Genomic DNA, 12,429 nt, shown 5'->3' with positions numbered 1-12,429 from the left:
ATATGAAGTCTTAGGGCAGGATAATTAAGGTGGCTGAAGAAAATTGAAATGTGTTATTTAGAACTAAGCCAGTTTGAATGGCTGCATTAAAACAAAATGCAGGATCTCTAAACATCAGTAAAACTGCTTCTATGCAAGGAGGGACAGACAATACTACCCGACCACTCTCTGAAAGCTTGTTAGAAATGTGGCTCAAGAAGTATGGAGAAAAGACGAATGGATGAAAATAGGGTATCATTAGAACAAATGAGAAATACAACCAAAAAAGTCTCAAGTTTGGCCCTGTTCAGAAGAAGCTCTGGACTCTGTCAAGGCACTTCATTCGCGTGTGTATCAACTGGCAGCACTTCTGAAGTCTGAACTGCAGGCCCATTTGCTACCTAAATTAGGGGTAGTGCTGACCCGCTCAAAATGTGGTTCACCACTCACAAAACCCAGAAGTGCCTCCAGCCTCACATGGGCAGCAAGTTGGTTCTGCATTAATATTTTAAGAGCGTTCAGTGAACAGTGGTCACAATGCATGTTATCACTGGGGGAAAAAAAACCCCACCAACAAAAAAAAGACAACCATAGAATGATTACTGATCCCAGGACTGGCAGATGGGTTTCTCAGAAGTTTCTTAAATTGAAGATGCTAATACAGACATTCTACACTGAAGAACACAGAATGTACCCATGTTTTAAAAACTGCATGTGGCATAACTAAGTTACTACTTCCAGTGCTTGGCAAATTCTGGTCAGACTCTTGCCCTTATTTTAAGGCCAATCTAAAACTTGCACTGATGTCTGGGAAGTATGATACACCCTGAACTGCAAAGAACTTGCTTCTGGCTGTAAGTATGATGGAGAGTTAGCACTGAGAAACATGAATGTGTGTATTCACCTCAAATTCCACCATCGCTTTCTTCATGCTCTCCACATCAAAGATCATCTTAATAAGGTCTTGGATTGGCTTAGCAAGTTTTGATTTCGTCCCAGCACCTACTGTCAGTTTCCTGACAGCTTCTTCATCCTGGGAGGTAAAAATAGTATCAGAATTAGCAAAATCACAAAGGATAAAAGTAACAGGCTGGCTGCCATGGTAACAACTGAAAACCAATTTAGTGTATGCATACTATGACTAGCCTTAAGTTCATGGGGAGCGTGGGACATTGCTCTGACATTTTGGAACAAAGGGGGTTTAAAAATCCACCTATTCAGTAATTTGGCAGACATTATTTCAAGAGGTGGCACTGTAAAATACAAGTAGAATTAAAGGAATAGGATCTCTCCATGTGTCTCTGCTTCACCTCAAGCAACAGTATGAATTACTTTTTCTGCAAGCTTTCTGCTGCATAGAGGCCTTGATACGAAAAAAATACTATTTACTTTGTTGCTTTTATGACAACATAGAGATGTAATCACTAGTTTCACTAAGTTTTTCTAATGAAAACTGTCACAGATGAGTATAGGAATCATCAATTAGCCATAGTACCATCTAGATGCTTTCATTGATAGAGCATTGCATGAATAAAGCATCTGCCAGATGCCTCAGAATATCACTGTACACTGCAGTGTGACAGATGCTTTGCCACTGCAATATTCAAATTTCCAGAAACAAAGCTAAGCGTCGAGTACTTTGCACTGAAAGATGACATCCGGTAATCTGGCCACAGAAAAATGCAACAGCTTGAAAATACATTCTCTTGTATCTTTATAGCTATTAACAGCATTCAACTGTTTTATCTGAAAATAGCTTAAGTTATGAGTATGCCTTTAAATAAACACACAAACCCCCCCTGGGCAGAAGGAAGAGAATTATTTAGTTTAGCTGTCTGAATAGCCACATCTCACTGGCAGCGAATAATTTCTCTTCCTCAGCCTGCTCAAGATATGCACTAAGCAGAATGCTGCACAGGAGCTGCTTCAGCACTTGGGAGGGTTTTGGATGCAGAAGACAGACAAGAAGTATCTATTTTAAATAAAAGAAAATGGTGTTTTCAGACAGGTTATATGTGAAGTAACTACTGAATGAAGTTCAAATTAAACTTAAGACTTGAGTGAGCACGAACAAGCACTAAATAGGACTTCAGACTTGACAATGGAAAACTACGTAGTTTTCCCAACACATCTATTTTAACGCATGCCACTCATGGATCTACAGCTTCTTTCTGTAGCACAGAGAAGATGCAATAGTCGCACCTGCACTTCGTTCCTCAGGTTTGGCAAGTGTAAGTGATCCAACAGCGAGCACAGAACAGCTATAGCAGAGCAGCTAAGCAATGCTCCACCTGGTACAGGGACATCGCAGAGTTACCTGTCCATAATCTATCTCCAGTGGGTAGAATTTTTTTGGATATTTAGTGAAGCTCTTGGAATGCCAAGAATTGCCAGTTTTCTCTTCATACAAATTCAGGAAGTGTTCAACGGCATCTTCTTTTGACGGCATCTGCTCCAGCTTGTTACTCCCAATTACAGTGCCCACACGACCCCAAGATCTGAACACCCAGTATCTAGAGAAGAGAAACATGAGAAAAGAACCGATGTAAGATACACTGGTTCTAGATCTTGGTCCAAATGAAATGCCCTGCAACAGCTATGCAACTGCATGCGAATCACCCATCTGCATACCATCAATTTTATGAAAGACATTCTCTTATCAAAGACTGTAGGAGAGCAACGGAAGAGCCACCACAGAGCATACATCAGAGAACTGGTGTGAAAAAATGCCTGGTGTTAACATGCCAGACCTAGAGCCCCGAGGATAAACGTTTGCACAGCAGGAAAAGAGAGGCTAATCTCTTCAGTCTTCATGTTTCACAAATACGAATTTTCAGACTATTGGGGTTGTGTATTTGAAAAACACAACGCATCTTTAAGCCTGAAGTCCTAAAGTTCAGATTTTTAGAGACACTCAAGTGTTGGTTTGTATTACTGACATCACCTTGGGTAAGCTTCCGTAGCGTTTACAGAGACACAATCAATCAACCTTCCTCATGTCACGCATGAAACGCAGGCACAGAGATGCTCCCATGCACTGAATTGCAGATCCAGATTCAAACCCCACATACAAGAGCCAGCAACAAAAGCTTATTAGGAACACCATAAAGTGCAATAAATTCAGAGCTGAATGAGGTTTGTTGCTGACAGCAATTAGCTCCCCTGGATTTCTCTGCGCCCCTATGTGCTTGGGGGGCCAGTTTCATTTTAAGGAACCCTCTCAACTTCCTTATCTATTCAGTAATGCAACCACTGGACAGCTCTGCCACGTGTCTGATGAGCCTGGAAGGCTAAACCATGATTGTCCCCTGACCATTTCAGTACATTTTGTTAAGCCTCAGGGCACACAACACAGGACTAAATTCTGGTAGAACAGCCAGAATCTGGTTTTATTTCCCAAGGTTACAGCTCTGCAATTAGAAGAAAAGACTAAGCTGGAGAACACGGGAAAGATTCCCACCACTGCTGACTGTACGTGTGGGGCCTTGATGTTAGAACAGAGGAACCATCACCGAACTCTGCTTCTGTATTTTGAAGAGCAGCGATCAGTCACAGAGTATTATGGCCCTCACATTAGCCACTTAACCCAGTCCTAAAGGCACCAACTGTACAAGCCTTGGTCATCCCAGGATACAGGAATGAACACTACCAGGTGCAATTCTGCAAACTCACTCACCTCACAACTTATGGGAAAGTCACTGAGATCCATCAAAGGTCTCTGTAGGCTTTGATCTAGACAAGGTTTTGTCAACACCACAAAGAAACACCTCCACACAGAACAGAGATCTCTCCATGGGTGATAGGTTTGCTTGTTTTGTAGTTTTTGGTGCCTTTGGGGAGTTTCTTGGGGTGGTGGGGGGTTTTTGTTGCTGTTGTTTCTTGGTGGAGGTTTTTTTTCTCCCTTTTTAAATAAACAAATTTATTCAGATCTCCTCAAAGACATATCACTCATGCTTTGCTTTTGTAGATGCCAAAAATCCAATGTTTACTGGAAAAAAGTGAACAGAAGTATTTCTAGGGAAAACTAAACTCACCTGTTCTCTCTGTCATCCTCTAGCAGCTGCAGTTTATAATAGGAATTTGTTCCTTTCACAATATCTACTAGTCCCAAGGTTGCACTGAAAATCTTTCCACCTTTTTCAAAGACATGAGCAGAGTCCTCCAAACCTACAGAGAAGAAACAAATTGGGACAGAGGAGGTTACCATTTTAGGCCTCCTTCCTGCATTTGCGCTCACCCAGATGTTCCATGAAGTAGCGTGACTCTTAAAATACCACAAAACCAGTGACCACATGCTCATTCAAAACTACATGAAGCGTATTTTCTTTTTGATAAATTGTGAGCATCTATCTTTAGATACACTGGAGTGAACATCAATCACAGCTAGAGGAAAAAAGATGGTAACTTTGTAAGCGACCATCTAAAATCTAGCATTTAACACCCTGTGACTGGCTGAAGGAATTCTCAAGAGAAATACAGGCTCTGCAGGTGTCACATCAGCAAACAGACTGAAAACCAAAAGGCTAGTCTTGGATGCAGCATCTGAACAATGTCCACGCACCACAAGTTTGGAGAATAGCATCAGCTGCCCCCTGAAGAGTCCAGGGGCAGATACTCACACCAGACCTGTGGCCTCTGCTGGCTGGGCCTTTACTCACCCCACCGACAGATGCTCCAGAAGCTGAACAAGGTGTAGACCCTAGTTTTAAGTGGTCCTTCTGAAAGTTGCACTAGAAAATCCTGGAATAGCCAGCTCTGGATGGATGCCAATCAATATCCTTCCTCAGATAGCGAGCAAAAATGGTTTAAAAATTGACATTCCTTTTATGGAACCTTTATACTGTCACAGAAAAACATTTTGCAAATGATCACACATCCTGAAGATTGTGTGTGGTGCAGGCACAGCCATTGTTATCACTCACCAGAATCAGGATCTACTGCTGCTCCACCCTTAACTGTTAGCTTCATTTTCTTTTCAGACTTGCTAGGTCCTGCAGCAAAAGAGAGTTCATTTTTTTCCTAGGCAGACAACACAGCCTGACTTGAATCAACAGTTAAATTTTCAATTTGCATAATTATCACCCTAAGGAGACTTCAAATCAGATTTCCAGTATATAAGCACAATGACTTCCATGGCTTTTTTTTTAACCTGGCTTTAGCAACCAATTCATAGCCCCCCACCCCACCAGCAAAACAAAAAATAAGATCTTCCCAGATTCTATCTCCTTCCTTCTGGCCCCAGGGCTGGGCTGTATCAGTTTTTCACCTGCACAACAGATAAAAGTCACATTTATGGTTGTGTTTAAGTGGTATTTAAAACCTCACAGGGCACGGGGGATGTTCAGATACTGCAGAGACGCTACTGCTGTGAGACAGCCTTGCAACAACATACCCAACTGTACGACAGAAACCTACGCTTGGAGGACATAGAAAATGGGTTCTGAAGATGCACAAGCAAATCCAATGGTTTTGTTCACCGTCCAGCATTAATAATGCAAGGCCTCTGCAGCACTGGTGAGGAATGCCACTGGTGTTGGATGTTTTTTCTCCTCCGTTAAAGAAGTGTTACTTTCTGAACCACGTAGGACAAAGACCCATTGCTCTGGACCTCAGTTTTTTCTTACTTGCCAACACCCCTTGGGGGGACACTGCAGTGTTTGTCACATCTTGGTGCCCCAGTACCTCCCTGAGCTGCAACACCGACCCAAACTGGCAGATGAACTGATGTGTTACGAGGAAGAGCCTGGGCTGATGTCAGGGAGCCTGGGCACACACAGCACAGAAGATCTCTGAAGCAAGACTGAACTAGAGGAAACAAGAGCTAGCTCAGGAGATAACTTCATGTTTACCTAAAGCTATTCTTGACCTGAGATCTCATTACTTAAATTTATTTTGAGAAAAAGGGCAGAGAACTCAAGGAAAGAGCAAGGATAGACTATACCCAGGTTTGCTTTGTGCATGCACAGCACTGAACAGGCCTATGGAGAAACAACCACTTTGTTCTTCACCTTGTTCTTCTTTGACCTTCCCAGCACTCTTCATACTTGGGGGCTTGCTGCACTTCCCATCCACGGCCATTTCCTCATGCTCCATTTTCACCTCCGCACCCCAAGGTGAAAGCGCATGGAGAGACACAAGCTCCTGAAAGTCCTTGCTAGAGGACTTCACATCCTGAAGAAATTCCTCCGAGACCACACGGACCTTGGCCTCCTTCACCTCTTCCATCTTCTTGCTCATTTTCTCCACATCCTCTGCAGAGACAGGGTAGGAAACAAAGGAAAAAAACATCAGTGAGGTTTCAGACTTTAGCCCCTCCCTCTGGGCATGATTCAGGGTTCTGTAACACTTTGTGGAAACACAATTCCACCACATTTTAGATTGACCTTTGCAGGGGAAAATCCCCATCAGCTCAAAGCTGCAGCTTGCGCTAGAGCAGGAACACTCCCGTTTTATGCGGCTGGTCCAGCTCTCCCCTTCCCAGAGCTGGGCCTGTTCCAGTCCCCCTTGGACCTCCTGGCAGGTGGGAGCAGATCCACCTCAGCATCCAGTTTGCACTTCAACTCCAACAGGGAGCGAAAGCAGACCTAAAGTTGCCAGCAGAGAACAACTGCCCTCAGGCACCCACAGTCACTCTGCAGCTTCTCCAAGGCAAGCGTGGACGCAGCCCCAGCACCTGTCATCCCCACAAGGGTGGCCTGTGCACCACCGTGGTCTGCAAACAGACCCAACAGAGCATCACTGCCCAACCCACAGGGTTAACTTGCTAGGTAAGTAAAACTCAAACAGCACCCATCTGTCTTTACTTTTCCAAGTGCACTAAGGCCACCTGCACACACAAAACACTCCCCCTAATCCAAACACTGATCCCCAGACAGCTCCAAGGACACGTGTCCTCTGTAATCTGCTCAGCTACCAGTAACAAAGGCACAGCTGCTCACTCTGTGTGCTGATGCACAGGGTGGCCTTGTTAGCTGTTGTTGTCATCTTTCCTCCCAGGTCCTCCACAATGCCTTTCACCTCCTCCTTGTTCTTTGACAGCTTTCCAAGAACCAGGATCTTCATGTTGGTCAGCGGTTTGTCTAGGGGTTAGGAAGTAACACAGTGTGTCAGCAACAGGCACAGGGCCCCCCAGACAAATAACAAGCACAAAGGGACAGCATCTCAGTAAAATCAGCCCAACTGGCAGGGAGACAAGGGTCCAAGCAGGTCTGACCCGTGTTACACAAGTGGGAGGAAGCTTCCCCTTCACCTAGGAAAGGCACCAAAGCTCAGCACCAGCCAACAAACAGAAGTGATGGAAGACAGCAAAGATGGATATGTAGGCACATTCATTTGCCTGGTTTTGTTTATTTTTTTTCCAACTAAAATTAAAAAAGAAAAATCAGTCTGCTTCAGCACTGTGCTACTTCAGGCTGTGCTCTGCTTCCCTCTTCTTTTGATGCCTGGACAGCATGGCAGAAACTCACTGTAACATGAAAGCTCCTGCCTCTTCAAAAGGAAGTCTGTTTTTGAGGGGCTGTAGAAAGGATTGCCTCTCAAGCAACAGTGTTACTACATTACAGTACATTTGAGTCTTCATCTTGCAGACAGTACAAGGTTGTATCTGATGAAAACCCCATAACAAGTCAGGAGCAAACTGGTACCCATCTGATGTTCCATCACATGATCGTGTTAACACCTTGCAATGCAAGCGGCTCCAAGACATGGCAAGTGTCTAAGAGCGCATCTGCACTGCTGAAGATACATGCTATTAACTCTGGCTGGCCAGTTGAGGGTGGTGTTTCCTCTTCTCCCCCCAGCTCGGAGTAGCTAGGCTGCTAGCAAACAAGGTAACCCGACTCTGGTCTAACTTTTGAGTTTACTTTCAGGGCACACTGGGGCTGGAATCAACTTGCCAATCAGAACCAACGTCTTCATTGCTAAATTAACACGACCTGGCTAAAACTGTGCAGAATTACAACCTTTTCACCAAGTAACAATAAACCCCTGCTACCAAAACTATGGCCAGGGCTAAAAAAGGCTGAGTAAGAAAGAAAGTATAACTCTTTGTGGACAGGCTGTATCACTAAAGCATGCAACTCACTCCAACAGCCAGCCCAGTCTTTTGCCAGTTTGCGGACGGGAGACAATATATCTGTTTTGCATAAGGGCAGTCAGCGTCAGTGATTGGTAAAGCCAAATCCCATTGGAGGATTATAAAAAAAAACAACCACCTATTGCTCTTAAAAACCCAACACAACGTGGAATATCTGGCATTATGGAGGTCCCTGGATGTTCCCCAAGAAATGAAGCAAGAAGGTATTTTACAGCAGGTCTCTCCTGGGACACATTTTCCAACATCAGCCTTTAAGTTTCTGATTCATTGCAAACACCTCCTCACCATCAGCAAATACATATTATACCAAATGATTTGTTAGAAAACAACCAGGACCTCAATACCATGTCCCCAGACAACCCACCATATCAGTGTCTACCCGCACTAGGAAGATAAAGCATGTAAGACTCTGCTACACTGCGTTGTACCAGCAGAGCTCTGCCTGTTCGGGGTGGCACGTTTATCTGGCTGGGAATGGCATTATGCACCACCCTGACCTCCACTGACCCATGCCCAGCCAGCCGCTTACCTCTGGGGGCGGACACAGTCTCTGCCAAAGGAGCAGATGCGGAGGGAGGAGGCACAGAGTTCACAGGTGCAGCATCTGGAGGGAATACCCTGTCCTGCTTCTTACACTTAAATTTCTTCAGGTACGGAATTTCCCGGAACTCCTGTAGGGTGTTAAGCATAAGCAGAATTTAAAACCAACAAATCTTATAATAAGATTTAAAGGCTAAACTGCGTGCTGGCCAGATGTTAGCATTTACTGCAGGTCTTGAAAAGGATTTCCGAGACATTCACATCAAGGGAGGCAAATACCCACTTTACTGACAGGGAAAACCAAACTAGAAGAGGGTAAACGATGGATTTCAAATCAAAACAGCAACATCTCTTTCAGTTTAGTGTTACTGGAAAAAATATGATTCAGTTATGCATTAGCTGCCTACCCCTGGAGGGATGTAGTTGTGACAGGACTTCCCCACTGTGACACCTGCTCAGCACTGCAGCACACTCTGGCATCCAACACTGACTGCTGCTTATTCAGTCCCCTTCCAAGAGGTAACATCAGTTAAGAAACATGCTTGAGATCATCAAATTCACAGTAAACACCCACCTTTGGGATTACCCAGTCTTTCCTGTTGGGCGTCTGCGTTTTAGCAACACACTTGGTCCAGGCAGTAATATCCCCAGAACAGTAATATGCGTCGCTCTTGAACACAAACTGCCCCTTACACTCCTCGCAGGGAAGCAGAGCTCCAAATGCCATTCCATCTGCTACTCGGTCCAAAATCTAAAGCAACGAAGAATACAAAACAGGTCACGGCAGAAGGAGGCTGGAAGCCCACACACTACACTACATTGGGCTGCACAAGGAAAGAACTGCCAGGCTGCTGGCACGCAGATGCTCCCAGCGCTTGTCATGCAAACATGACACATAAACCAAGACTCTTACCAGCACCGAGTGATTTATGATGCCTCAAAGACAAGACATGAAGCTTCCCTGGTCATACCATGTCTGCTCACACCCTCTCCTAGACTCAGCATTCAGGAGAGCATACCTACCACACAGCACCTGACCAGGCAGCCGTGCCAGAACAGCCAAGGAGACCAGCTATGGCATCTGAGCACATGAGTAGGTAGCCGGGAATGCAGGCTCAGACAAATCCTGGTTTTCCTGCCTAGAGAGTATTTCTTGACCATTTTGAGTCTAGACACTTCCCACATCCCAGCCCACACTCCTTACAGTCTTAATAAATACAAATACTTGAAGCGATGTGTGGCTCCAAAAGAGAGAAGACTTTCACAAATTACACAGACTGAAAACTGACTGTTTTTAGAAAAGATACCAGGAAAGAATTTGTGCAGATTTTGCTTCTTTTTGCATAATTTAGCAGTTGAGGGAGGCAATGTGAAGTGCCATAAGTAACCCACTCGAAGAGCCAGCAACAGAAAAAACCCCACCAAAAACATGGACCAGTTTGGGCGTAGCAGAATAAAGGCACGTCACTGAAACCAAGGCGCCCAGTTCAGCATCACACACCACCATACAGCCCTTCACAAGCAAGGGTAACAGCAGTATCATCAGAATCCTGGGACAAAAAAAGACCGGGCTTTGCACTGAATTCCCTTCTGAAGCGTTACGTTAGAAATATGCTTCAGACTTGTGGACCTTGCAGCGATACTGGCTCAGGTCAACTTCACCAATTCAGAGACCCAGCACACATGCAAAGCAACTACAGGCAGACTCACAGCATTCTCCCCGGAAGGGACCTCCTGCTTGTTGGCGATTAGCAGCTCTTTCAGGTCGTTAGTGGAGCACAACTTCCTCAGCTCATCCTTGATGCCCCAGATCAGCTCTGTCTGCTCCTGTTGACAAAACCCAGCAGCTTAGCTACTTGCAGTCAATTGCTTTTTGAGAACAGTCCTGAAACTGCAGCATATGAACAAGGTTTTAGCAAGCCCGTGGTGAGGGCGAGATGAACATCACGAACCAGTAGTTTTACCAAAAGGGTCACACATTTTATCTGAAAAAGGAGAACAGGTCTTTAAAGCCACATGCTCCAGCTTTCAGTATGAACGCATGAGCACATCGCAGCTTCAGCGAAGTTTCTCTTCTCAAGATTACACGTGGAAGGACATCCCTATGGGATTCTGTATAAAGCAAGGCTTCTCCATCATGTATATGTAAAGAAAGGCCACAGAGTAACCTTTACAGCACTATCCCAAACAAGAAGGTACAAGCAATACCAACAAGACAGCCAGCATTTAGGTAGAGTGACACCTGTGTTTCTATCACACTTCTACCCTTAGTAAGCTCTCAACAAACTTTGCAAATATCACCTAACTAGCTGACACCAACAAGCAGGCCTTGCATTAAAGCAAAAAATCAGAAATGCTGATCTGTTCAGTTCATCTTTTAAGCTACCTAAGCGTAAAGAGGAATTTCTACCAGATCAGTCACCTGCAACAGCATGGAGGAACCTGCACATTCTTTTTGGCCTTTCTACAAATGATTGGACAGCAAAGTAGCATCCTAAAATATCTCAAGATAATTTAGTTTCTGAATGTTATTCACTGACTACAGTAAAAAATGCAGTCTACTCTGGAAAAACTGGTTGTCTGTGTTAAATGGTTTAATTTTCAGTTAACAATCATGCTTGATAAAATGCTGTTAAAAAAAAATAGTATCAGTGAACCCAAAGTTAACCCTGATCCATCTAGAACATCTGCACCGCAGCAGTAAAACCTTGATGTCTTAGCTAAGTTTTATTGAAAATTAAGGCACTGCCACACAACAAAAAAGAAAAACTTTTGTTCAGAAGTAGACAGACCATCTTCTACAGCTCCATTACGATTTCAAACACCAAAAGCAGCTTGCTAATTTTTTCCTTCGAAAGTACCTATGCCAAACTTTCAATAAATACGAAATTCTTGATGCTCTATTCTGAATTCTTCCCACAATACTCAAAAAAGTGAAAGGTAGAAGGCTGTGATCTATCACACTTTGTACCCAAGAACTGAACACAGCTCCCCAGAGAGTGAAAAAAAGATATGATTTATCATTAATCTATTCTGCACTTTACCTCTGTTTAATTTTTATGAGTCATTTATCGGTTTCCAAGCTCTTCTGCAACAGTACTTGGGCTCAGAGCTTCAGCCACCACAGCCAGATGATACAGGAAGGACCACAGAACCAGCCTCCCCAAGAGAAGGCGTTTAACCGAATCTATTTAAATCCAGTAAGCACAAGCTCGAGAGAACTTCCTTCCCATTTTTCAGGAGAGAGCAGCAGGGTGAACTGCCTCAGGGACAGGGTGGGCACCTCCTGTGCCAGGTCCGGGCTGTGCTGCAGCTCTGCTTTGTCTGGGCATGAGGCACAACCCCTCTCTAGGTGCCACAGCTCTTCAGTTAGTGCCCGACACGGCACTCTTCTAACAAAGCAGTTTTTAGGGTGTGATAAACTAAAACTCACCTTCAGCTGTTTTTCCTGCTTTGATTCTTTCTCTTTTTCTTTTTTCTGTTTCTTTTTTGCAGTCACATTTCCATCTACCTCTTCTCCTTTTCTCTTTCTATTAGAGAAAACCAAAACAAAACGTACACATGAAAGGAAGTTATTTAAATGCCTGTCCAACAGTTACCAGAGCTCGGTTTACTGACGGCCGGTATCTGCAGAGGCTTGAATATCCTCAGTTTTGGCAGGCAAGCCCATTTTTCAGATTCCTCAGTGCTAGATTGTAGACATGTGCTTGGCTGTGCAACGTGAGCTGCCTCAATCAGGTCAGGTACACTTACAGCTTATCCACAGGGTAACTGGACGGTGTGGCAAGGGAGCACATGAAATACTGCAACATTTT

General features: G+C 44.3%; 1 protein-coding gene across 2 annotated transcripts in view; it reads right to left on the bottom strand.

The window, feature by feature from the left end:
* Nucleotides 1-12,429, bottom strand: part of PARP1 (poly(ADP-ribose) polymerase 1) — a 65,297-nt gene that overhangs the window by 9,694 nt on the left and 43,174 nt on the right. For both annotated transcript variants that reach the window (XM_056357370.1, XM_056357369.1), the window contains 10 exons: nucleotides 12,048-12,144; nucleotides 10,325-10,441; nucleotides 9,189-9,365; nucleotides 8,604-8,745; nucleotides 6,918-7,058; nucleotides 5,988-6,230; nucleotides 4,902-4,970; nucleotides 4,014-4,146; nucleotides 2,297-2,492; nucleotides 884-1,012 (listed from right to left, as the gene is read on the bottom strand). In XM_056357370.1, coding sequence (XP_056213345.1) covers nucleotides 884-1,012; nucleotides 2,297-2,492; nucleotides 4,014-4,146; nucleotides 4,902-4,970; nucleotides 5,988-6,230; nucleotides 6,918-7,058; nucleotides 8,604-8,745; nucleotides 9,189-9,365; nucleotides 10,325-10,441; nucleotides 12,048-12,144 — 1,444 coding nt within the window. The remainder of the gene's footprint in view (nucleotides 1-883; nucleotides 1,013-2,296; nucleotides 2,493-4,013; nucleotides 4,147-4,901; nucleotides 4,971-5,987; nucleotides 6,231-6,917; nucleotides 7,059-8,603; nucleotides 8,746-9,188; nucleotides 9,366-10,324; nucleotides 10,442-12,047; nucleotides 12,145-12,429) is intronic.

The sequence above is a fragment of the Falco biarmicus genome, chromosome 12 (genome assembly GCF_023638135.1).
Source record: "Falco biarmicus isolate bFalBia1 chromosome 12, bFalBia1.pri, whole genome shotgun sequence".
Lineage (NCBI taxonomy): Eukaryota > Metazoa > Chordata > Aves > Falconiformes > Falconidae > Falco > Falco biarmicus.
Note: the sequence above shows the minus strand (reverse complement) of the source record. Positions and strands in the feature narration are given on the sequence as shown.